The sequence below is a fragment of the Gopherus flavomarginatus genome, chromosome 1, assembly GCF_025201925.1.
Source record: "Gopherus flavomarginatus isolate rGopFla2 chromosome 1, rGopFla2.mat.asm, whole genome shotgun sequence".
Lineage (NCBI taxonomy): Eukaryota > Metazoa > Chordata > Testudines > Testudinidae > Gopherus > Gopherus flavomarginatus.
In genome coordinates this window covers 209,126,849-209,152,527 of record NC_066617.1, presented here as the reverse complement: position 1 = coordinate 209,152,527, position 25,679 = coordinate 209,126,849, and the positions used below count along the sequence as shown (strand labels likewise).

Below are 25,679 nucleotides of genomic sequence, written 5' to 3'. Positions count from 1 at the left end.
TGCTTCATCTCCGAACAGAGAAGCTGTATAAGCTATACCGCCACCTTGAGGTGTCCAATTGAATTGTATCATGTCACTAGTTACATTCTCAAGTTGTATGGAAAAATCAAGTGAAGCTATAAACAAAAAGATCATTTTCTGTAAGTGACACATTTACCCACATCTGTGATGCTAAAAATAAATACTTATGAAAAGTAAACATTGTTATTAAATGATTTCTTATGTAAGGACAATTTAAAACTCTGGGGATTTTCTAGGCTACTGTTAAGGGACAAAGACGCACATGCATGTCTCCCATTGAATCAAACCACAGCTCTGTGCACCTGCCTGCAGGTAGAATCCAGCCCCAAGCTCTTTGTCTCCCTCAAAGCTGAAAGGTAAGTATTTCCTCTAAAAATGTAAATTACATTCTAAAATATTAACTTGCATTATCTGCTATATCCAAAGGAAAGTTGCATTCTTTTTTAATATCTCACCACAAATTAAAGATTGCTTCGCTGATAACCATAATCATAAGCGGACAGATGGCCCTAAAACAGACTCTGATCTCATAATCATGGCAGTTTTTTTAAAAAAGTCAAGAATTCGAAAAGCTCAGAGCGAATTCTATCATGCTAATGTATATACAGATTATGGTCATGGACATTGCGCAATTCTGCATTATAGCAACAGTCACAGCTCCCAACATGTAGCTTTATCTGGGCAGACATTTTGTCCATATGAAGACCTTCTGCACTCACTGTGGCTCTGCACAGGTTCAGGGAGTGACTCCCGGCACAGATCTAATCATGCATTAGAGCCTTAAACATAATTGAAACCAGTATAACTTCTATAGGATTTTTGGATCATTCTTTCCTAAAGCCACATTTTACTAGAGATGTTACCTCCCAGTTAAAGTACCTAGTAAACACAGAATTATATTTTCATAGCTTATATCACAATTTCTTTTTCTCTTACTGTGCAATATTAATTAACTCACTGCAAGCTCCTGATGTGGTAGTTAAAATAGGATTTGTTGTAGATCCTGTAACTATAACTGTAGACCTTGTCGTCCTGTTGAAAGTCTCATGAGATGTTACAACTGTAGACCTGTATGGAGTTGTCACAGGGATTGTAGAAAATGTTGTTGAAATTCTTGTGGTTGAACTCACAGAATTAGTGCTGAGTTCCACAATCGCAGTTACTCTGGTTGTATCAGTAGATGATGTACCTGATGAACCTGTAGAAATTCTCTCTGTAGAAGAAGCTGTAGACAATAAGGATAGTGGTGTGGTGGAAACAAGTGAAGGTGTTATTGTGGTGTCCACACTAATTATTGTGGAAGGGGCTGTAGATATGTCATTAGTGTCCGTAGCAGGAGAAGGCCTAGAAGTGCCATTTGTTAGCACTGCATTAGACACAGGAGCTGCAGTGGACTGCGTCGCAATTGTTCCTAAGGGGGTAGTTTCCAGGGATGTATTATTTATGGAATATGTATTTGTGGCTTTTGTAGCTACTGATGAAGATACTGGCAAAGTTACACGTGTTTCAGTCATGGCGGGTGTTGAAAAATGTTTCTCTGTAGTTGCTATTGTGTCTGTATATATTGGCGTTGTTTTTTCTGTGGGAGTACTTTGATCTATTTCAGTACTTGTAATTATAGTATTCCCAGTAGGACTGATAAGTGTTACGTTACTTGTGGGCACTTTACTCACAGTATTCGTTGAAGTGACTTCAATTGTAGGTTGAAGTGTAGTAGTTATTAAGGAAGTAATTAAATTTGTTAAATTTACTGAGGTTGGATATATCAGTGATGTAGATTGTGGACTCAGCACTGGTAACGGAACTGTCGTGTTTATAGAAGTTGCAGGTGCAGTTTTAGATTCTTGTGTGAGGCTAATGCTTTCAACAGATGGCTTTGATGTAGATGGCTGTCTTGATGGTGCAATTGTCACCGGCTCTCCAGCTGGTTCTATTATAGAAAAAATAAGGCAACATTAAAATTAGAGATGGAGAACATCATTTTTAAATCATACTGAAATGGAATTGCTTCTGCCAAATTGCCGTCCATTTACTCAAGCACAGTCATGCAGGGCTAGATTGTTCCCTTGTCTTACTCAACTAAGCAAGGGAATAAGGAGGAGTAAGGGCCACCCACCCCTTTGCACAACCTCCCTGGATCTTGGGCCTGGGTCTCATGCAGAGTGCAGCCTCTGCTTTCTGGATCATTGCCCCACCAAGAAAGCAGGTAGGGAATAGACGGAGTTTTGGCTCCACCGGCCCTACTTGCTGTTGAGAGTAGATGGGGAGCTGCCCTGGGGAAGTAAGCTCACCATTTCAAGGGCTGTAGTAACTGAATTTACCCTGTAGCAAGATGAAATCAGGGCAGGAATTATGAAACTCTGTGCCACAATTCCTTTCCAGGGCTTTTTCTGGGGCCATAGTTATGCATTACACCTTACTCAGGACTGGGACTAATAGCTCAGTCTGATCCACAGTTTTTTCCCAGTTGTGTTGTTCCCAGTACTCTGGTTGGTTCTGTGTATCTAACTTGCAGGGTCATCATGCAGTTATTTCTCAGCAACTGTACAGAGTGTGAATCTCTATACTCTGGTTGGCTCACAACTATTATTTGTTAATATAAAGGTGAAACAGAAGAATTCCACAATGCAGATGAAAGAGAAGAAAAGAAAATAGGGTTGTGAAGCTGCTGGAAGGGAAAATGCTTTTTATATGTTTTAAGGCAATATAATAACTTGAGAGTTGCTTACTATTAATTATGTACTAAACAATGGGTTCAACCTCAGAGTTTATATACCCAAAATATAGTCCTTGTGTTATAAACAGGAATCACTCTTCAGTTACCATTGTGATATGACTATGGATCCAATCCTACATAATTTTACTCTTATAAATAATTCTTTATGCAGCCAATTTGAAGCCATGTCCCTGTCTTTTAAATCTGGATTAATCTTTCTTCCCTTTTAAAGGACCCACATATTTCTAAAGTCCACCTGGACCAGTGTGTGAATTTTCATTAAAGCATTTCTCTTGAGGAGAAGGCGAGTGTTGTGTTAAGATGCTGCACTGGCATTTGGGAGAGGGGGGTCAAAACTGGCACTTCTACAAACTTCATGTGCAAATTACTTCATCTCTCTTTGCCTCAGTTCCCCATTTGTGAAATGGAGATAATGATACTTCTTTTCTCCTACTCTTTATCTATCTTCTCCATTTAATACCCAGTCCTGCAAACACTTAGTAAACAAATGACTCGTTCCATTGTTCTCTGTTTCAGTTGGACAACACTGTGCTTCAATTCACCACACCGGGGACTGTCAGAAAGGCAAGGCCTTAGAGTGTATGTCCTTCAGGGCAGTGAACATTTCCCTCTTATTATGATTTGTACAGAGACTATCACAGTGGAACTCCACTATTGGCTGGGGCCTCCTGACAATAATGTAATCAGATAAAATAATAATCATCATCATCTGTTAAGATTCCACCGTGTTTTATTCTAGTTATTTTTTTCTGATTTTCTTAAATAACTCATTTATGAGTTTACTTTTAAGAGTCAAATACAAAGTTTTAGAAAATGACCATCTAAAGAGTTTTGTGAATTTAAATTCATCTTACCTCGGCAATCTCTCCCAGGTACATTGGGACTAAAGTCTGTGAATCCAGCCTGACACTGACAGGAATAAGATGACCCGCTAACGTTGCATGTGGCATGTTCAGAACAACCATTAAATCCCGTCTCACAACTATTCGTTTCTATAAGGAAGTTGAACAAACATAAAAAAAACAACTTTTTAACTCATCATGGAAAAGATGAAAGTACAAGTGCTGAGTGCAATTAAATGACAGTTCACTACCAGTGCAGTTGTTGTCACATAAAGTCACTATCAGTGATAAACACTGTAATAACTAAATATAAAGAAAACAATTTGTATGAGCATTAGGCTATACCTTCTATAAGTGTACCGTTGCCATCCGTTTGAAATTCTGTACTGTTGTTAAAGGCCTCTGTAAAAGCAGCTGTGAGCTCTGTTTTTGTTAAATTTTCTTCTACATCCAAAACAATCATAAAGTCCACAACTATACTGCCACTACTAAGATTGTTGATTACTATACGCATTTTTCCTTCATCTAGTAACCTTTGCATCTCAGGTGGCAAGTTTTTTCTTATCTGTAAAGTAAAAAGTTAAAATTATTCCATTTTCCTTTTGCAGTCAAGAACTCTTAGGGCAAAAATTACCCTACATTGTTCAATTCATTGACAAGCATTACTGATAGTGGAACCAAATGCTTATAGAAATCAGTTCTACGACCTTCAAACATTTTCATAACTCTCATATATTCGTGGCAAATGGTAAAAAATTGCAAGAGGTGATAGGGTTAAAAACTGTTTGAGAGAGAGATCTACAAATCAGAGCTCGTTCCCACTCCCCTTGAAGATTGTAAGGTGTACAGGACTCTCCCAGTTGTCTAGGTCAGGCCCCTTCCCTTCCACAAACACTGGTTTAGAACAGCCTTTGGCCCTCAGTTAAAAGCAAATTGAAATCCCCTACTTTTAAATCTCTTCTTCCTGCCTCCCAAATTCTGCTTTAGTGGAAGCTTTTGAGTGGTATTTAAGTGTAGTAACAAATTAACATTTTCTGCAGTAATCCAGTTGGAAGGCCAAGAATCACTGTATAAATATGGCAAGATCCAAATGAACAAAATGTCCACATGTATCTAGCCAAATGGAGATGGAAAAAGGCTCATCTTTTCACTGACACTATGCAGTAATCAAGGAGCATGAAAATATCCATAGTGATAGTTAGATACCAGCGTGTCATAAAAGATAGTAGTTATTTGGGTTTGGGTCTATGCTGTTGGATACATTTTTTCCTCTCACTTTATTTTTCACTTGCTTGTTTTTAGCTCTGTCTAACCACAATGAAGCACATAAAAGAAAAAAGAAAAAATAGTAGAAGTTCAAGTCCAAAGTCTACATATGTATTCACAATCTTTGGAAGTATGTTTACTACCAACACGTCTTGTATTTCAGTTATTGGAAAGACTTTAAAAAAAAGTTATGTTTAAAAATAAAATTTAGCAATTATATCACATTTTTCATGTTCAAAGCATTTTACAAGAGCTAGCTGTGAACTTCCTTAACAAAGGGGGGAGAAGCACCCGCAATACAAAGGAAAAAATGCCAGTGTTTGCACCCTTGCTACATTCTTCACCCTTTCTAGAAGCATCATCTGAATTTTTTCTAGATAGAGCTTTGACCAACTCACTCTCATCCAAGGCCCTACCTCATTTGGATGTGGAAAGTGTAGAGAGTACACTATGTAATCTCACTATATCTCCTAACAGGCTCCTTCTCATGGGACGGAAACTCCAAAATCATGTTTGACTGACCTTCAGGGAATAGAAGTAATTGCTCAACACCACCCTTTTGGCTTTAAGAGGATTAAAGAAAGTGCAAGTCCATCTACCCCACTTGTGTCCACAGGATATCAAGATCTGCCAATCTTTTGTTACAGTCTTTTATTTGTTATGGCATACATACAGAGAAGTTAGATAAAAAACATAAAATACTCTTTCTGGAATATAGCAGTGTTACACTACTTTATTTCTCAGACTTCAAAACCCTAACATATGAGCACCAAAAATGGAGAAACAAAGAAGACTGCTCCCCTAAAACAGCAAGGCAGAACTCAACCCACCTTGCTCTAGGCTGGCTCTTTGCAGACTGACTGCTGAAGACCCAGATTGCGCATTTCCCTCCAGAGCTCCCTCAGCTACAAGACAGACCAGTAAACTCCTTACAAATTAAAGTAATAGCTTATCATTTGGATGGTTAATATAACGTATCATTGAAATTAAAGGCTGCTGAGAGATTTAGGAATTAGAATAGCCCCCTATCCCTTGAAAGTGATGGTCAACCAAAAAGATTAGTGCAGTGTCTTGGTGTCCCAGGAATAATGTCAAATTGAAGGGGAATAAGGAAATCTGAGGATGTCAAAGGACACAGATGCTTGGCTGAAACTTTAGCAGTAAAATCACTTATCAGGAAAGACAGAGACAAGGCAATAATCGTCAAAACTTGTCTGTGTCAGGGGATGATTCCCTGATCAAGGGCATAATACCTGCTCACATGCAAGAAGTTGGTACCTTACCCTTCTCTAAGGAGGCACTGATGTTCTCAAAACAACAGGGACCCAATGACTCCCTACTGAATGTTGCTAGCCATAAGACAGGAAGTCACTGGTAACAGACTGCATTTCTCCCTATACAAAAACTCTCAGTAAATGAAACCGGTGAGAAATTAACCAGAGAAGATTTCACATTTGCTGATATGACTCATCTACCTAGCAGGTGACCTAATCCAAATCTCATCAGTCTTATCCTCAAATAAGTAGGTAATATTTCACAACAAGAAACACCTGATTCTGCTTCTGGTTAATGGCAATCCAGATTCACTATGCAGTCCAAACCTAAATTCAACATTCACTGGCATTTCATGGACACCATGGTGGGAAAAAAACCCATCTCCTCTACCCCATCTCAGATCTCAAAAACTCATTATCCTTCAGTTAATATGACTCTGGGCCAGAGCGTCATTTAAACTAAGGCTCAATGGACCTTAGTGTAAATGAGAGTTCACGCATCACTGTGCAATAACCATCACTGGTATTCTAACCTCCAACCAATGTGTTCCATCTGTGTAGATTGTGTGTGACCTGGTTCTCACATATATTTGGATTAGGAACAATTCAATAGAAAATAATTTTATTTGAATAATCCTGGATATAATACCTCCGCAATGAACTTCTTTTCAAAATCCTTAAATTCTTCACTTGATTTGTTGTTATACTCAGGTTTGAATTCCTCATTTGTAATCCTGGTTTTTCCGTCAAATGTTTTAGCTTCTGTAAAGACATTGAAAAACAGTTCAGCATAGTGCTGCAAGAATGCATTTGTTACATGAAATCTTTTGGCTACTACCCAGATCAAATACAACAATAACATGCTACCTTCACGCCAACTTCTGGGACACGTTGAAAGGTAAAAGAATTGTAAAGTAATCAAAATGAATGTGATCTACATCAGTTTTAAAAAGGTTAACTAGAATGAATCTACCATAAGCAGGAGAAAGTGGATCCGGATTCCACTGTTTGTAGTCAGAAGTTTGTCATATTGAATTATTTAATTAGAGCTAATAGCACAGTAATAAAACTGTTACTGTGGAATGGTGGGTTCTTCACTGAAAATTTTAGGAAGATATACTTTGGTCAGTTTATTTTATATTCTGTTTCAAAAATGGCTTTCTGTCTAACTACAAACTATAATAGCACTAGGCATAAGTTAATGTAGGCAGGATGTCTTCATCCACTAAGACACTCAATACTGTACTTAATGGGAAGTATCTTCAATTCACACCTAAATCCCCAATTTGCAATCCTAATTTTGATTTCTGTTCTATTCTTCTAGGTAAGATATATATTTCTTTCTCAAATATATATATTTGAAACCTATAATGTAAGATGGAAAATATCCAGAGTAAAATATAACTTATCTACTCTATCTCTCTGTCTTTTGCTTAAGATATAGCTGTATGGGCTAAATCTTTTCTTTACTTACACATGTACAACCACACTGATAGCAGAGGGGTTGTTTACGTGTAACTGAGAGAAGAATGGCTGTCATGTCTTTCCATGGAATTAATGTCTTTCAGAGGCCAGTTTCCTTTGACTTGTTCCAGATTTTCTGAGTCATAGACATGACAGTCTCTGAGATTCACTGCTACATGATTTAGGGCCCAATCCCAAAAGTACTCTCAACTTTCATTGAAAGTCAAATGAGTTGAGGGTGACCAAAACATTACAAGATGAAACACTTATTTTTCTGTTTATTTGAGTGATGTGATCACTACAAATGTAATGACTGATCCATCATCACTGAGTGCACATCTAGACTTCAGGGTCCATGATATGGCCAAGTCATTTCAGGATTTATCCCATTTCTATCAAAGAGAGTTTTGCCTGAGCAAGGACTTCTGAATTTGGCCATATATGAGTTACTGTAATAAAGAAAAAAATATTCAATTATTAAGGCAATACCTGTGCGAACTCTCCTTGAAGTATTGATCTTCTTAGCACAAGTTAAAACTTCCACAGATATTATATATTCATAACCAGGAACCAGATCTCCAAATGCTATCCATGTTTCATTCGTAGTGCTCTTATTCGTCACTGTGTTATCCCTCAACAGATAGACAGTGTAAGGGCTATCTCTTGTCCCACCTTCAGGAGTCCAATTCAACTGTATCACTTCACTGGTTACTTTCTCAAGTTGTATGGAAAAAATAAGTGAAGCTATAAACAAAAAATGAAGTTGCTGTAAGTCATGGATTTGCTTATTTTCTGTGAGTCCAAAAATAAATTTTAGATTTCAAATTCTTATTTTAGGTACAACTAAATTATTTGCAAAATTTATAAGTTAATAAAATGCTTCAGTATAGTTTGGAAATAGAGTTATGGATCATATTTGGTCTCAATATTTAAGTCGCTACTATATTCTAAAATACTGTCTAACTTCTTATTTGTTACTGTAGCCTATTTGACTGTATTTCATTTGTTTAGCATACAAAGCTCTAAATCTTCTCAGGCAAGAGGCAGTAGTAGACACATAACAGTTCAAAATTCTGATTTCAGAAGGTCCACATATATCAGTTACCGGATGAAGAATCTCTACACGTAGAACAATTTCTGATTCACTGTATGACGTCTAAAAATGTGTTTATAATTCAGGTTTTTCATTCCTAAAGCCACAGTTTATTGGGTTTGTTACTCACACTTTCCAATATGACACTTATTTAAAAACAAGTATATTTTCATAGGCTACGTCGGGATTCATTCTTATATTTGGTTTTTCAATGTTTAGTAAAAAGCACAAATATACTTACTGCAAGTTCCTTGTGGTAATGTATTTTCTGTGATAGCTGAAACAGTGCCAGCTTCGGGTGCTGTATTTCTAACTGTGGGCTTTGTATTCTTCGAGGAAGTATCTCCTGCTGTTACAATTGTAGAAACAATAACTGTGGATTTGCTAGATAATGATGTCTTTGTAGGACTAGCAGAAATTATTGTGGCTGTAGTTGGTGGGGAAACAGATATGTTGGGTGTGGAAAAAGTAGGAGAAATCTGAGATATTGTAGTGTTCAGAACATTAATAGATATGATAGATTTAGGTGTTCTGGAGGACACCATAATGGTTTCATTGGCATTAATCATGTCAGTAACTGTAGAAATTTGGACAGGATTTGAAACAGAACTAGATTCTGATGAAGTTACAGATGTTAATGAAAATGAAGTGTCTAACTCAGTGAGAGCAGAAGAGAATTTAGTTGTGGAAGATATTTCTGCTCGAGTCTGAGCCATAGTGCTTAGGTGAGTCATTGGATTGGTTCCTGCAAAAGCGGTACTTTTATCATCCAACTCAGAAGCTACAGAAGCAGTAGAGGAGACTTTGTTTGTGAGGGCAGGCAGGCTGTTGGATTCTCTATCAGTTCTATCATTACTTGTGCTGCCCATGGGTACTGTCTTTGGAACAGTATTACTATAGCCAGTGATTTGAGAAACCTCTGTCTGCGGAGGAATATTTGTGGTCAAACGGGTTGTGGCAGTTGGTAACACTGTGCTGCTATCCAGAATAACAGTGCTCACTGGAAGAGCTGATGTCTCTCTATCTGTCCTGAGTGTCTCTGCAGCAGTTGAATGCAGTGAGGAATGGCTCCAGTCTCTTGCTGTTACATCGTTCAGAGTTCGTTGGTTAGAGGAAGATGTTATGTCCTCCTGTGTATTCGGTTCAGAGGTAACTGGTGACAATGCACCTTTGGAGGACGTAATGCCCAAGCTGGATTCTGTGACAGTGGCAGAAGGAGTAGAGGATATTTCTTCAGTGTGTGCATTGCTTGTGGCAGTAGAGCCGTGTTCGCTGACAGCATTAGAAGCAGTTTGCTCGCTTCCCTGGGAATCACTCTTTGATATAGGTGAGGAGGAAGAAGAGGTGCTGGATTCTGTTTCTAAGGGGTTTAATGTTGCTGGGCCACCCCTTGTGCTTGCTGTTGACATACGCAGAGTTGTTTCTGTGGAGAATCCCGTTGTGGCTGGACGGTTGGAAGATATTTCTGCTGGGGTCTCTGCTCTAGTGCTTAGGTGAGTCACTGGATCGGTTTCTACAAAAGTTGTACTTTTATCACCCAACTCAGAAGCTACAGAAGCAGTAGAGGAGACTTTGTTTGTGAAGGCAGGTGGGCTGTTGGATACTGTATCAGTTGTATCGCTAATTGTGCTACCCATGGGTACAGTCTTTGGAACAGTATTACTACTGCCAGTGATTTGAGAAACCTCTATCTGCGGAGGAATATTTGTGGTCAAACGGGATGTTCCACTTGGTGCCACTGTGCTGCTGTCCAAAATAACAGTGCTCACTGGAAGAGCTGACATCTCTCTATCTGTGCTGGGTGTCTCTGCAGCAGTGGAATGCAGTGAGGAATGGCTCCAGTCTCTTGCTGTTACATCGTTCAGAGTTTCTTGGTTAGAGGAAGATGTTATGTCCTCCGGTGTATTTGGTTCAGAGGTAACTGGTGACAATCCACCTTTGATGGACGTAATGCCCAAGCTGGATTCCGTGACAGGGGCAGAAGGAGTAGAGGATGTTTCTTTAGTGCGTGCATTGCTTGTGGCAGTAGAGCCGTGCTCATTGACAGCATTAGAAGCAGTTTCCTCGCTTGCCTGGGAATCACTCTTTGATACAGGTGAGGAGGAAGAAGAGGTGCTGGATTCTGTTTCTAAGAGGTTTGAAGTTGCAGGGCCATCCCTTCTGCTTCTTGTTGACAAAGGCAGAGTTGTTTCTGTGGAGAATCCAGTTGTGGCTGGACTGTTGGAAGATATTTCTGCTGGGGTTTCTGCTCTAGTGCTTAGGTGAGTCACTGGATTGCTTCCAACAAAAGTTGTACTTTTATCACCCAACTCAGAAGCTACAGAAGCAGTAGAGGAGACTTTGTTTGTGAGGGCAGGTGGGCTGTTGGATTCTGTATCAGTTCTATAGCTACTTGTGCTGCCCATGGGTACTGTCTTTGGAATGGTATTACTAGTGCCAGTGATTTGAGAAACCTCTGTCTGCGGAGGAATATTTGTGGTGAAACGGGATGTTGTAGTTGGTGCCACTGTGTTGCCGTCCAGAATAACACTGCTCACTGGAAGAGCTGACATCTCTGTATCTTTTCTAGGTGTCTCTGCAGCAGTTGAATGCAGTGAGGAATAGTTCCGGTCTCTTCCTGTTACATCGTTCAGAGTTCTTTGGTAAGAGGAAGATGTTATGTCCTCCTGTGTATTCGGTTCAGAGGTAACTAGTGACAGTGCATCTTTGGTGGACGTAATGCCCAGGCTGGATTCCGTGACAGTGGCAGAAGGAGCAGAGGATGTTTCTTCAGTGCGTCCATTCCTTGTGGCTGTAGAGCCGTGCTCACTGACAGCATTAGAAGCAGTTTGCTCGCTTTCCTGAGAAACACTCATTAATACAGGTGAGGAGGAAAAGGAGGTGCTGGATTCTGTTTCTAAGGGGTTTAACGTTGCTGGGCCATCCCTTGTGCTTCTTGTTGACAAACGCAGAGTTGTTTCTGTGGAGAATCCAGTTGTGGCAGGACTGTTGGAAGATATTTCTCCTGGGGTCTCTGCTGTAGTGCTTAGGTGAGTCACTGGATTGCTTCCTGCAAAAGTTGTACTTTTATCACCCAACTCAGAAGCTACAGAAGCAGTAGAGGAGACTTTGTTTGTGAGGGCAGGTGGGCTGTTGGATTCTGTATCTGTTGTATGGCTACTTGTGCTGCCCATGGGTACTGTCTTTGGAACGGTATTACTACTGCCAGTGATTTGAGAAACCTCTGTCTGCGGAGGAATATTTGTGTTGAAACGGGATGTTGTAGTTGGTGCCACTGTGTTGCTATCCAGAATAACAGTGCTCACAGGAAAAGCTGACATCTCTGTATCTCTGCTGGGTGTCTCTGCAGCAGTTGAATGCAGTGAGGATTGGCTCAGGTCTCTTGCTGTTACATCGTTCAGAGTTCGTTGGTTAGAGGAAGATGTTATGTCTTCCTGTGTATTCGGTTCAGACGTAAATGGTGACAATGAACCTTTGGTGGATATAATGCCCAGGCTGGATTCCGTGACAGTCGCAGAAGTTGTAGATGTTTCTTCACTGGGAGCATTACTTGTGACAGTAGTGACGTGCTCACTGACAGCATTAGAAGCAGTTTGGTCGCTTGCCTGCGAATCACTCATTGATACAGGTGAGGAGGAAGAAGAGGTGCTGGATTCTGTTTCTAAGCGGTTTGAAGTTGCTGGGCCATCCATTGTGCTTGTTGTTGACAAGGGCAGAGTTATTTCTGTGGAGAATCCAGTTGTGGCTGGACTGTTGGAAGATATTTCTGCTGGGGTCTCTGCTGTAGTGCTTAGATGAGTCACTGGATTGGTTCCCACAAAAGTTGTACTTTTATCACCCAACTCAGAAGCTAAAGAAGCAGTAGAGGAGACTTTGTTTGTGAGAGCAGGTGGGCTGTTGGATTCTGTATCAGTTGTATCGCTACTTGTGCTGCCCATGGGTACTGTCTTTGGAACGGTACTACTACTGCCAGTGATTTGAGAAACCTCTGTCTGCGGAGGAATATTTGTGGTCAAATGGGATGTTGTAGTTGGTGCCACTGTCTTGCTGTCCAGAATAACAGTGCTCACTGGAAGAGCTGACGTCTCTCTATCCCCGTTAGGTGTCTCTGCAGCAGTGGAATGCAGTGAAGAATGGCTCCGGTGTCTTGCTGTTACATCGTTCAGAGTTTGTTGGTTAGAGGAAGATTTTATTTCCTTCTGTGTATTCGGTTCAGAGGTAACTGTTGACAATGCACCTTTGGTGGATGTAATGCCAAAGCTGGATTCCGTGACAGTCGCAGAAGGTGTAGAAGATATTTCTTCAGTGTGTCCATTCCTTGTGACAGTAGAGCCGTGCCCACTGACAGCATTAGAAGCAGTTTGCTTGCTTGCCTCGGAATCACTCTTTGATACAGGTGAGGAGGAAGAAGAGGTGCTGGATTCTGTTTCTAAGCGGTTTGAAGTTGCTGGGCCATCCCTTGTGCTTGTTGTTGACAAAGACAGAGTTGTTTCTGTGGAGAATCCAGTTGTGGCTGGACTGTTGGAATATATTTCTGCTGGGGGCTCTGCTCTAGTGCTTAGGTGAGTCACTGGATTGGTTCCCACAAAAGTTGTACTTTTCTCACCCAACTCAGAAGCTAAAGAAGCAGTAGAGGAGACTTTGTTTGTGAGGGCAGGTGGGCTGTTGGATTCTGTATCAGTTGTATCGCTACTTGTGCTGCCCATGGGTACTGTCTTTGGAATGGTATTACTACTGCCAGTGATTTGAGAAACCTCTGTCTGCGGAGGAATATTTGTGGTCAAACGGGATATTGCAGTTGGTGCCACTGTGCTGCTGTCCACAATAACACTCCTCACTGGAAGAGCTGACGTCTCTCTATCTCCGCTGGGTGTCTCTGCAGCAGTGGAATGCAGTGAGGAAAGGCTCCGGTGTCTTGCTGTTGCATCGTTCAGAGTTTGTTGGTTAGAGGAAGATGTTATGTCCTTCTGTGTATTCGGTTCAGAGGTAACTAGTGACAATGCACCTTTGGTGGATGTAATGCCCAGGCTGGATCCCGTGGCAGTCGCAGAAGGAGTAGAGGATGTTTCTTCAGTGCGTGCATTGCTTGTGGCAGTAGAGTCGTGCTCACTGACAGCATTAGAAGCAGTTTGGTCGCTTGCCTGCGAATCACTCATTGATACAGGTGAGGAGGAAGAAGAGGTGCTGGTTTCTGTTTCTAAGCGGTTTGAAGTTGCTGGGCCATCCCTTGTGCTTGTTGTTGACAAATACAGAGTTGTTTCTGTGGAGAATCCAGTTGTGGCTGGACTGTTGGAAGATATTTCCGCTGGGGTCTCTGCTCTAGTGCTTAGGTGAGTCACTGGATTGGTTCCCACAAAAGTTGTACTTTTCTCAACCAACTCAGAAGCTAAAGAAGCAGTAGAGGAGACTTTGTTTGTGAGGGCAGGTGGGCTGTTGGATTCTGTATCAGTTGTATCGCTACTTGTGCTACCCATGGGTACTGTCTTTGGAACGGTATTACTAATGCCAGTGATTTGAGAAACCTCTGTCTGCGGAGGAATATTTGTGGTCAAACGGGATGTTGCAGACGGTGCCACTGTGTTGCTGTCCAGAATAACAGTGCTCACTGGAAGAGCTGACATCTCTGTATCTCTCCTGGGTGTCTCTACAGCAGTTGAGTGCAGTGAGGAATCGCTCCGGTCTGTTGCTGTTACATCGTTCACAGTTCTCTGGTTAAAGGAAGTTGTTATGTCCTCCTCTGTATTCGGTTCAGAGGTAACAGTTGACAATGCACCTTTGGTGGATGTAATGCCAAAGCTGGATTCCGTGACAGTCGCAGAAGGTGTAGAAGATATTTCTTCAGTGTGTCCATTCCTTGTGACAGTAGAGCCGTGCCCACTGACAGCATTAGAAGCAGTTTGCTTGCTTGCCTCGGAATCACTCTTTGATACAGGTGAGGAGGAAGAAGAGGTGCTGGCTTCTGTTTCTAAGGGGTTTAAAGTTGCTGGGCCATCCCTTGTGCTTGTTGTTGACAAAGACAGAGTTGTTTCTGTGGAGAATCCAGTTGTGGCTGGACTGTTGGAAGATATTTCTGCTGGGGTCTCTGCTGTAGTGCTTAGGTGAGTCACTGGATTGGTTCCTACAAAAGTTGTACTTTTATCACCCAACTCAGCAGCTGCAGAAGCAGTGGAGGAGACCTTGTTTGTGAGGGCAGGTAGGCTGTTGGATTCTGTATCAGTTGTATCGCTACTTGTGCTCCCCATGGGTACTGTCTTTGGAACGGTATTACTACTGCCAGTGATTTGGGAAACCTCTGTCTGCAGAAGAATATTTGTGGTGAAACGGGATGTTGCAGTTGGTGCCACTGTGCTGCTGTCCACAATAACAGTGCTCGCTGGAAGAGCTGACGTCTCTGTATATCTGCTTGGTGTCTCTGCAGCAGTTGAATGCAGTGAGGATTGGCTCCAGTCTCTTGCTGTTACATCGTTCAGAGTTCGTTGGTTAGAGGAAGATGTTATGTCTTCCTGTGTATTCGGTTCAGACGTAAATGGTGATAATGAACCTTTGGTGGATATAATGCCCAGGCTGGATTCCGTGACAGTCGCAGAAGTTGTAGATGTTTCTTCACTGGGAGCATTCCTTGTGGCAGTAGAGCCGTGCTCATTGACAGCATTAGAAGCAGTTTGGTCGCTTGCCTGCAAATCACTCATTGATACAGGTGAGGAGGAAGAAGAGGTGCTGGATTCTGTTTCTAAGCGGTTTGAAGTTACTGGGCCATCCCTTGCGTGTGTTGTTGACAAAGGCAGAGTTGTTTCTGTGGAGAATCCAGTTGTGGCTGGACTGTTGGAAGATATTTCTGCTGGGGTCTCTGCTCTAGTGCTTAGGTGAGTCACTGGATTGGTTCCCACAAAAGTTGTACTTTTCTCACCCAACTCAGAAGCTAAAGAAGCAGTAGAGGAGACTTTGTTTGTGAGGGCAGGTGGGCTGTTGGATTCTGTATCAGTTCTATCGCTACTTGTGCTGCCCATGGGTACTGTCTTTGGAACGGTATTACTACTGCCAGTGATTTGAGAAACCTCTGTCTGCGGAGGAATATTTGTGGTCAAACGGGATGTTACAGTTTGTGCCACTGTGTTGCTGTCCAGAATAACAGTGCTGACTGAAAGAGCTGACATCTCTGTATCTCTGCTGGGTGTCTCTACAGCAGTTGAATGCAGTGAGGAATCGCTCCGGTCTGTTCCTGTTACATCGTTCACAGTTCTCTGGTTAAAGGAAGTTGTTATGTCCTCTTCTGTATTCGGTTCAGAGGTAACTGTTGACAATGCACCTTTGGTGGATGTAATGCCAAAGCTGGATTCCGTGACAGTCGCAGAAGGTGTAGAAGATATTTCTTCAGTGTGTCCATTCCTTGTGACAGTAGAGCCGTGCCCACTGACAGCATTAGAAGCAGTTTGCTTGCTTGCCTCGGAATCATTCTTTGATACAGGTGAGGAGGAAGAAGAGGTGCTGGATTCTGTTTCTAAGGGGTTTAAAGTTGCTGGGCCATCCCTTGTGCTTGTTGTTGACAAAGGCAGAGTTGTTTCTGTGGAGAATCCAGTTGTGACTGGACTGTTGGAAGATATTTCTGCTGGGGTCTCTGCTGTAGTGCTTAGGTGAGTCACTGGATTGGTTCCTACAAAAGTTGTACTTTTATCACCCAACTCAGAAGCTACAGAAGAAGTAGAGGTGACTTTGTTTGTGAGGGAAGGTGGGCTGTTGGATTCTGTATCAGTTGTACCACTACTTGTGCTATCCATGGATGTTGTCTTTGGAACGGTATTACTACTGCCAGTGATTTGAGAAACCTGTGTCTGCGGAGGAATATTTGTGGTCAAACGGGATGTTGCAGTTGGTGCCACTGTGCTGCTGTCCACAATAACAGTGCTCGCTGGAAGAGCTGATGTCTCTCTATCTATGCTGGGTGTCTCTGCAGCAGTGGAATGCAGTGAGGAATCGCTCCAGTCTCTTGCTGTTACATCGTTCAGAGTTCGTTGGTTAGAGGAAGATGTTATGTCCTCCTGTGTATTCGGTTCAGAGGTAGCTAGTGACAATGCACCTTTGGTGGACGTAATGCCCAGGCTGGATTCCGTGACAGTCGCAGAAGGAGTAGAGGATGTTTCTTCAGTGCGTGCATTGCTTGTGGCAGTAGAGCCGTGCTCACTGACAGCATTAGAAGCAGTTTGGTCGCTTGCCTGCGAATCACTCATTGATACAGGTGAGGAGGAAGAAGAGGTGCTGGATTCTGTTTCTAAGCGGTTTGAAGTTGCTGGGCCATCCCTTGCGTGTGTTGTTGACAAAGGCAGAGTTGTTTCTGTGGAGAATCCAGTTGTGGCTGGACTGTTGGAAGATATTTCTGCTGGGGTCTCTGCTCTAGTGCTTAGGTGAGTCACTGGATTGGTTCCCACAAAAGTTGTACTTTTCTCACCCAACTCAGAAGCTAAAGAAGCAGTAGAGGAGACTTTGTTTGTGAGGGCAGGTGGGCTGTTGGATTCTGTATCAGTTGTATCGCTACTTGTGCTGCCCATGGGTGCTGTCTTTGGAACGGTATTACTAATGACAGTGATTTGAGAAACCTCTGTCTGCGGCGGAATTTTTGTGGTCAAACGGGATGTTGTAGTTGGTGCCACTGTGTTGCTGTCCAGAATAACAGTGCTCACTGGAAGAGCTGACATCTCTGTATCTCTGCTGGGTGTCTCTACAGCAGTTGAATGCAGTGAGGAATCGCTCCGGTCTGTTGCTGTTACATCGTTCACAGTTCTCTTGTTAAAGGAAGTTGTTATGTGCTCCTCTGTATTCGGTTCATAGGTAACTGTTGACAATGCACCTTTGGTGGATGTAATGCCAAAGCTGGATTCCGTGACAGTCGCAGAAGGTGTAGAAGATATTTCTTCAGTGTGTCCATTCCTTGTGACAGTAGAGCCGTACCCACTGACAGCATTAGAAGCAGTTTGCTTGCTTGCCTCGGAATCATTCTTTGATACAGGTGAGGAGGAAGAAGAGGTGCTGGATTCTGTTTCTAAGGGGTTTAAAGTTGCTGGGCCATCCCTTGTGCTTGTTGTTGACAAAGACAGAGTTGTTTCTGTGGAGAATCCAGTTGTGGCTGGACTGTTGGAAGATATTTCTGCTGGGGTCTCTGCTGTAGTGCTTAGGTGAGTCACTGGATTGGTTCCTACAAAAGTTGTACTTTTATCACCCAACTCAGAAGCTACAGAAGAAGTAGAGGTGACTTTGTTTGTGAGGGAAGGTGGGCTGTTGGATTCTGTATCAGTTGTACCACTACTTGTGCTATCCATGGATGTTGTCTTTGGAACGGTATTACTACTGCCAGTGATTTGAGAAACCTGTGTCTGCGGAGGAATATTTGTGGTCAAACGGGATGTTGCAGTTGGTGCCACTGTGCTGCTGTCCACAATAACAGTGCTCGCTGGAAGAGCTGACGTCTCTGTATCTGTGCTGGGTGTCTCTGCAGCAGTGGAATGCAGTGAGGATTGGCTCCGGTCTCTTGCTGTTACATCGTTCACAGTTCTATGGTTAGAGGAAGATATTATGTCCTCCTCTGTACTGGGTTCAGAGGTAACTGGTGACAATGCACCTTTGGTGGATATAATGCCCAGGCTCGATTCCGTGACAGTCGCAGAAGTTGTAGAAGATGTTTCTTCACTGGGAGCATTATTTGTGACAGTAGAGATGTGCCCACTGACAGCATTAGAAGCAGTTTGCTCGCTCGCCTGGGAATCATTCTTTGATACAGGTGAGGAGGAAGAAGAGGTGCTGGATTCTGTTTCTAAGGGGTTTAAAGTTGCTGGGCCATCCCTCGTGCTTCTTATTGACCACGGCAGAGTTGTTACTGTGGAGAATCCAGTTGTGGCTGGACTGTTGGAAGATATTTCTGCTGGGGTCCCTGCTGTAGTGCTTAGGTGAGTCATTGGATTGGTTCCTACAAAAGTTGTACTTTTATCACCCAACTCAGAAGCTACAGAAGTAGTAGAGGAGACTTTGTATGTGAGGGCAGGTGGGCTGTTGGATTCTATATCAGTTGTATCGCTACTTGTGCTGTCCATTGATATTGTCCTTGGAACGGTATTGCTACTGCCAGTGATTTTAGAAACCTCTGTCTGCGGAGGAATATTTGTGATCAAACGGGATGTTGCAGTTGATGCCACTGTGCTGCTGTCCAGAATAACAGTGCTCCCTGGAAGAGCTGATGTCTCTCTATCTGTGCTAGGTGTCTCTGCAGCAGTGGAATGCAGTGAAGAATGGCTCCAGTCTGTTGCTTTTACATCGTTCACAGTTCTTTGGTTAGAGGAAGTTGTTATGTCCTCCTGTGTATTCAGTTCAGAGGTAACTAGTGAGAATGCACCTTTCGTGGATGTGCTGCCCAAGCTGGATTTCGTGACAGGGGCAGAAGGAGTAGAGGATGTTTCTTCAGTGCGTGTGTTGCTTGTTGCAGTAGAGACGTGCTCACTGACAGCATTAGAAGCAGTTTGCTCGCTTGCCTGGGAATCACTCTCTGATACAGGTGAGGAGGAAGAGGTGCTGGATACTGTTTGTAAGGGGTTTAAGGTTGCTGGGTCATCCGTTGTGCTTGTTGTTGACAAAGGCAGAGTTGTTTCTGTGGAGAATCCAGTTGTGGCTGGACTGTTGGAAGATATTTCTGCTGGGGTCTCTGCTCTAGTGCTTAGATGAGTCACTGGATTGGTTTTTACAAAAGTTGTACTTTTATCACCCAACTCAGAAGCTGCAGAAGTAGTATAGGAGACTTTGTATGTGAGGGCAGGTGGGCTGTTGGATTCTGTGTCAGTTGTATCGCTACTTGTGCTGCCCATGGGTACTGTCTTTGGAACGGTATTACTACTGCCAGTGATTTCAGAAACCTCTGTCTGCGGAGGAATATTTGTGGTCAAACGGGATGTTGCAGTTGGAGCTACTGTGCTGCTGTCCACAATAACAGTGCTCACTGGAAGAGCTGACGTCTCTCTATCTATGCTGGGTGTCTCTGCAGCAGTGGAATGCAGTGAGGAATCGCTCCAGTCTCTTGCTGTTACATCGTTCAGAGTTCGTTGGTTAGAGGAAGATGTTATGTCCTCCTGTGTATTCAGTTCAGAGGTAGCTAGTGACAATGCACCTTTCGTGGACGTAATGCCCAGGCTGGATTCTGTGACAGTCACAGAAGGAGTAGAGGATGTTTCTTCAGTGCGTGCATTGCTTGTGGCAGTAGAGCCACGCCCACTGACAGCATTAGAAGCAGTTTGCTCGCTTGCCTGGGAATCACTTTTTGATACAGGTGAGGAGGAAGAAGAGGTGCTGGATTCTGTTTCTAAGCGGTTTGAAGTTGCTGGGCCATCCCTTGCGTGTGTTGTTGACAAAGGCAGAGTTGTTTCTGTGGAGAATCCAGTTGTGGCTGGACTGTTGGAAGATATTTCTGCTGGGGTCTCTGCTCTAGTGCTTAGGTGAGTCACTGGATTGGTTCCCACAAAAGTTGTACTTTTCTCACCCAACTCAGAAGCTAAAGAAGCAGTAGAGGAGACTTTGTTTGTGAGGGCAGGTGGGCTGTTGGATTCTGTATCAGTTGTATCGCTACTTGTGCTGCCCATGGGTGCTTTCTTTGGAACGGTATTACTAATGCCAGTGATTTGAGAAACCTCTGTCTGCGGCGGAATTTTTGTGGTCAAACGGGATGTTGTAGTTGGTGCCACTGTGTTGCTGTCCAGAATAACAGTGCTCACTGGAAGAGCTGACATCTCTGTATCTCTGCTGGGTGTCTCTGCAGCAGTTGAATGCAGTGAGGAATCGCTCCGGTCTGTTGCTGTTACATCGTTCACAGTTCTCTGGTTAAAGGAAGTTGTTATGTCCTCCTCTGTATTCGGTTCAGAGGTAACTGTTGACAATGCACCTTTGGTGGATGTAATGCCAAAGCTGGATTCCGTGACAGTCGCAGAAGGTGTAGAAGATATTTCTTCAGTGTGTCCATTCCTTGTGACAGTAGAGCCGTGCCCACTGACAGCATTAGAAGCAGTTTGCTTGCTTGCCTCGGAATCATTCTTTGATACAGGTGAGGAGGAAGAAGAGGTGCTGGATTCTGTTTCTAAGGGGTTTAAAGTTGCTGGGCCATCCCTTGTGCTTGTTGTTGACAAAGGCAGAGTTGTTTCTGTGGAGAATCCAGTTGTGGCTGGACTGTTGGAAGATATTTCTGCTGGGGTCTCTGCTGTAGTGCTTAGGTGAGTCACTGGATTGGTTCCTACAAAAGTTGTACTTTTATCACCCAACTCAGAAGCTACAGAAGAAGTAGAGGTGACTTTGTTTGTGAGGGAAGGTGGGCTGTTGGATTCTGTATCAGTTGTACCACTACTTGTGCTATCCATGGATGTTGTCTTTGGAACGGTATTACTACTGCCAGTGATTTGAGAAACCTGTGTCTGCGGAGGAATATTTGTGGTCAAACGGGATGTTGCAGTTGGTGCCACTGTGCTGCTGTCCACAATAACAGTGCTCGCTGGAAGAGCTGACGTCTCTGTATCTGTGCTGGGTGTCTCTGCAGCAGTGGAATGCAGTGAGGATTGGCTCCGGTCTCTTGCTGTTACATCGTTCACAGTTCTATGGTTAGAGGAAGATATTATGTCCTCCTCTGTACTGGGTTCAGAGGTAACTGGTGACAATGCACCTTTGGTGGATATAATGCCCAGGCTCGATTCCGTGACAGTCGCAGAAGTTGTAGAAGATGTTTCTTCACTGGGAGCATTACTTGTGACAGTAGAGATGTGCCCACTGACAGCATTAGAAGCAGTATGCTCGCTCGCCTGGGAATCATTCTTTGATACAGGTGAGGAGGAAGAAGAGGTGCTGGATTCTGTTTCTAAGGGGTTTAAAGTTGCTGGGCCATCCCTCGTGCTTCTTATTGACCACGGCAGAGTTGTTACTGTGGAGAATCCAGTTGTGGCTGGACTGTTGGAAGATATTTCTGCTGGGGTCCCTGCTGTAGTGCTTAGGTGAGTCATTGGATTGGTTCCTACAAAAGTTGTACTTTTATCACCCAACTCAGAAGCTACAGAAGTAGTAGAGGAGACTTTGTATGTGAGGGCAGGTGGGCTGTTGGATTCTATATCAGTTGTATCGCTACTTGTGCTGTCCATTGATATTGTCCTTGGAACGGTATTGCTACTGCCAGTGATTTTAGAAACCTCTGTCTGCGGAGGAATATTTGTGATCAAACGGGATGTTGCAGTTGATGTCACTGTGCTGCTGTCCAGAATAACAGTGCTCCCTGGAAGAGCTGATGTCTCTCTATCTGTGCTAGGTGTCTCTGCAGCAGTGGAATGCAGTGAGGAATGGCTCCAGTCTGTTGCTTTTACATCGTTCACAGTTCTTTGGTTAGAGGAAGTTGTTATGTCCTCCTGTGTATTCGGTTCAGAGGTAACTAGTGAGAATGCACCTTTCGTGGATGTGCTGCCCAAGCTGGATTTCGTGACAGGGGCAGAAGGAGTAGAGGATGTTTCTTCAGTGCGTGCGTTGCTTGTTGCAGTAGAGACGTGCTCACTGACAGCGTTAGAAGCAGTTTGCTCGCTTGCCTGGGAATCACTCTCTGATACAGGTGAGGAGGAAGAGGTGCTGGATACTGTTTCTAAGGGGTTTAAGGTTGCTGGGTCATCCGTTGTGCTTGTTGTTGACAAAGGCAGAGTTGTTTCTGTGGAGAATCCAGTTGTGGCTGGACTGTTGGAAGATATTTCTGCTGGGGTCTCTGCTCTAGTGCTTAGATGGGTCACTGGATTGGTTTTTACAAAAGTTGTACTTTTATCACCCAACTCAGAAGCTGCAGAAGTAGTATAGGAGACTTTGTATGTGAGGGCAGGTGGGCTGTTGGATTCTGTGTCAGTTGTATCGCTACTTGTGCTGCCCATGGGTACTGTCTTTGGAACGGTATTACTACTGCCAGTGATTTCAGAAACCTCTGTCTGCGGAGGAATATTTGTGGTCAAACGGGATGTTGCAGTTGGTGCTACTGTGCTGCTGTCCACAATAACAGTGCTCACTGGAAGAGCTGACGTCTCTCTATCTATGCTGGGTGTCTCTGCAGCAGTGGAATGCAGTGAGGAATCGCTCCAGTCTCTTGCTGTTACATCGTTCAGAGTTCGTTGGTTAGAGGAAGATGTTATGTCCTCCTGTGTATTCGGTTCAGAGGTAGCTAGTGACAATGCACCTTTGGTGGACGTAATGCCCAGGCTGGATTCCGTGACAGTCGCAGAAGGAGTAGAGGATGTTTCTTCAGTGCGTGCATTGCTTGTGGCAGTAGAGCCGTGCTCACTGACAGCATTAGAAGCAGTTTGGTCGCTTGCCTGCGAATCACTCATTGATACAGGTGAGGAGGAAGAAGAGGTGCTGGATTCTGTTTCTAAGCGGTTTGAAGTTGCTGGGCCATCCCTTGCGTGTGTTGTTGACAAAGGCAGAGTTGTTTCTGTGGAGAATCCAGTTGTGGCTGGACTGTTGGAAGATATTTCTGCTGGGGTCTCTGCTCTAGTGCTTAGGTGAGTCACTGGATTGGTTCCCACAAAAGTTGTACTTTTCTCACCCAACTCAGAAGCTAAAGAAGCAGTAGAGGAGACTTTGTTTGTGAGGGCAGGTGGGCTGTTGGATTCTGTATCAGTTGTATCGCTACTTGTGCTGCCCATGGGTGCTGTCTTTGGAACGGTATTACTAATGACAGTGATTTGAGAAACCTCTGTCTGCGGCGGAATTTTTGTGGTCAAACGGGATGTTGTAGTTGGTGCCACTGTGTTGCTGTCCAGAATAACAGTGCTCACTGGAAGAGCTGACATCTCTGTATCTCTGCTGGGTGTCTCTGCAGCAGTTGAATGCAGTGAGGAATCGCTCCGGTCTGTTGCTGTTACATCGTTCACAGTTCTCTGGTTAAAGGAAGTTGTTATGTCCTCCTCTGTATTCGGTTCAGAGGTAACTGTTGACAATGCACCTTTGGTGGATGTAATGCCAAAGCTGGATTCCGTGACAGTCGCAGAAGGTGTAGAAGATATTTCTTCAGTGTGTCCATTCCTTGTGACAGTAGAGCCGTGCCCACTGACAGCATTAGAAGCAGTTTGCTTGCTTGCCTCGGAATCATTCTTTGATACAGGTGAGGAGGAAGAAGAGGTGCTGGATTCTGTTTCTAAGGGGTTTAAAGTTGCTGGGCCATCCCTTGTGCTTGTTGTTGACAAAGGCAGAGTTGTTTCTGTGGAGAATCCAGTTGTGGCTGGACTGTTGGAAGATATTTCTGCTGGGGTCTCTGCTGTAGTGCTTAGGTGAGTCACTGGATTGGTTCCTACAAAAGTTGTACTTTTATCACCCAACTCAGAAGCTACAGAAGAAGTAGAGGTGACTTTGTTTGTGAGGGAAGGTGGGCTGTTGGATTCTGTATCAGTTGTACCACTACTTGTGCTATCCATGGATGTTGTCTTTGGAACGGTATTACTACTGCCAGTGATTTGAGAAACCTGTGTCTGCGGAGGAATATTTGTGGTCAAACGGGATGTTGCAGTTGGTGCCACTGTGCTGCTGTCCACAATAACAGTGCTCGCTGGAAGAGCTGACGTCTCTGTATCTGTGCTGGGTGTCTCTGCAGCAGTGGAATGCAGTGAGGATTGGCTCCGGTCTCTTGCTGTTACATCGTTCACAGTTCTATGGTTAGAGGAAGATATTATGTCCTCCTCTGTACTGGGTTCAGAGGTAACTGGTGACAATGCACCTTTGGTGGATATAATGCCCAGGCTCGATTCCGTGACAGTCGCAGAAGTTGTAGAAGATGTTTCTTCACTGGGAGCATTATTTGTGACAGTAGAGATGTGCCCACTGACAGCATTAGAAGCAGTTTGCTCGCTCGCCTGGGAATCATTCTTTGATACAGGTGAGGAGGAAGAAGAGGTGCTGGATTCTGTTTCTAAGGGGTTTAAAGTTGCTGGGCCATCCCTCGTGCTTCTTATTGACAAAGGCAGAGTTGTTACTGTGGAGAATCCAGTTGTGGCTGGACTGTTGGAAGATATTTCTGCTGGGGTCCCTGCTGTAGTGCTTAGGTGAGTCATTGGATTGGTTCCTACAAAAGTTGTACTTTTATCACCCAACTCAGAAGCTACAGAAGTAGTAGAGGAGACTTTGTATGTGAGGGCAGGTGGGCTGTTGGATTCTATATCAGTTGTATCGCTACTTGTGCTGTCCATTGATATTGTCCTTGGAACGGTATTGCTACTGCCAGTGATTTTAGAAACCTCTGTCTGCGGAGGAATATTTGTGATCAAACGGGATGTTGCAGTTGATGCCACTGTGCTGCTGTCCAGAATAACAGTGCTCCCTGGAAGAGCTGATGTCTCTCTATCTGTGCTAGGTGTCTCTGCAGCAGTGGAATGCAGTGAAGAATGGCTCCAGTCTGTTGCTTTTACATCGTTCACAGTTCTTCGGTTAGAGGAAGTTGTTATGTCCTCCTGTGTATTCGGTTCAGAGGTAACTAGTGAGAATGCACCTTTCGTGGATGTGCTGCCCAAGCTGGATTTCATGACAGGGGCAGAATGAGTAGAGGATGTTTCTTCAGTGCGTGCGTTGCTTGTTGCAGTAGAGACGTGCTCACTGACAGCATTAGAAGCAGTTTGCTCGCTTGCCTGGGAATCACTCTCTGATACAGGTGAGGAGGAAGAGGTGCTGGATACTGTTTGTAAGGGGTTTAAGGTTGCTGGGTCATCCGTTGTGCTTGTTGTTGACAAAGGCAGAGTTGTTTCTGTGGAGAATCCAGTTGTGGCTGGACTGTTGGAAGATATTTCTGCTGGGGTCTCTGCTCTAGTGCTTAGATGAGTCACTGGATTGGTTTTTACAAAAGTTGTACTTTTATCACCCAACTCAGAAGCTGCAGAAGTAGTATAGGAGACTTTGTATGTGAGGGCAGGTGGGCTGTTGGATTCTGTGTCAGTTGTATCGCTACTTGTGCTGCCCAT

At 43.6% G+C, this 25,679-nt stretch overlaps 1 protein-coding gene across 1 annotated transcript; it reads right to left on the bottom strand.

Annotated features, from left to right (window-relative positions):
- Positions 1-953: 953 nt before the first annotated feature.
- LOC127043265 (serine-rich adhesin for platelets-like) lies at positions 954-25,679 on the bottom strand. Its single transcript, XM_050937221.1, has 6 exons — positions 8,939-25,679; positions 8,094-8,348; positions 6,790-6,902; positions 3,946-4,165; positions 3,613-3,750; positions 954-1,951 (listed from the first exon to the last, which is right to left on the bottom strand). Exons 1-6 carry the CDS (start codon positions 25,677-25,679, stop codon positions 954-956), a joined length of 18,465 nt encoding a protein of 6,154 aa, XP_050793178.1.

What these genes read in the sequence shown, in the direction of transcription:
- LOC127043265 (XM_050937221.1), bottom strand. Translation starts at nt 25,679, where the DNA reads ATGGGCAGCACAAGTAGCGATACAACTGACACAGAATCCAACAGCCCA. An exon ending in ATTACCACAAGGAACTTGCA is followed by an intron (nt 8,349 to 8,938) that starts GTAAGTATATTT and finishes TTTTGTTTATAG; the next exon opens with CTTCACTTATTTTTTCCATA. An exon ending in TTCAAGGAGAGTTCGCACAG is followed by an intron (nt 6,903 to 8,093) that starts GTATTGCCTTAA and finishes ATGTCTTTACAG; the next exon opens with AAGCTAAAACATTTGACGGA.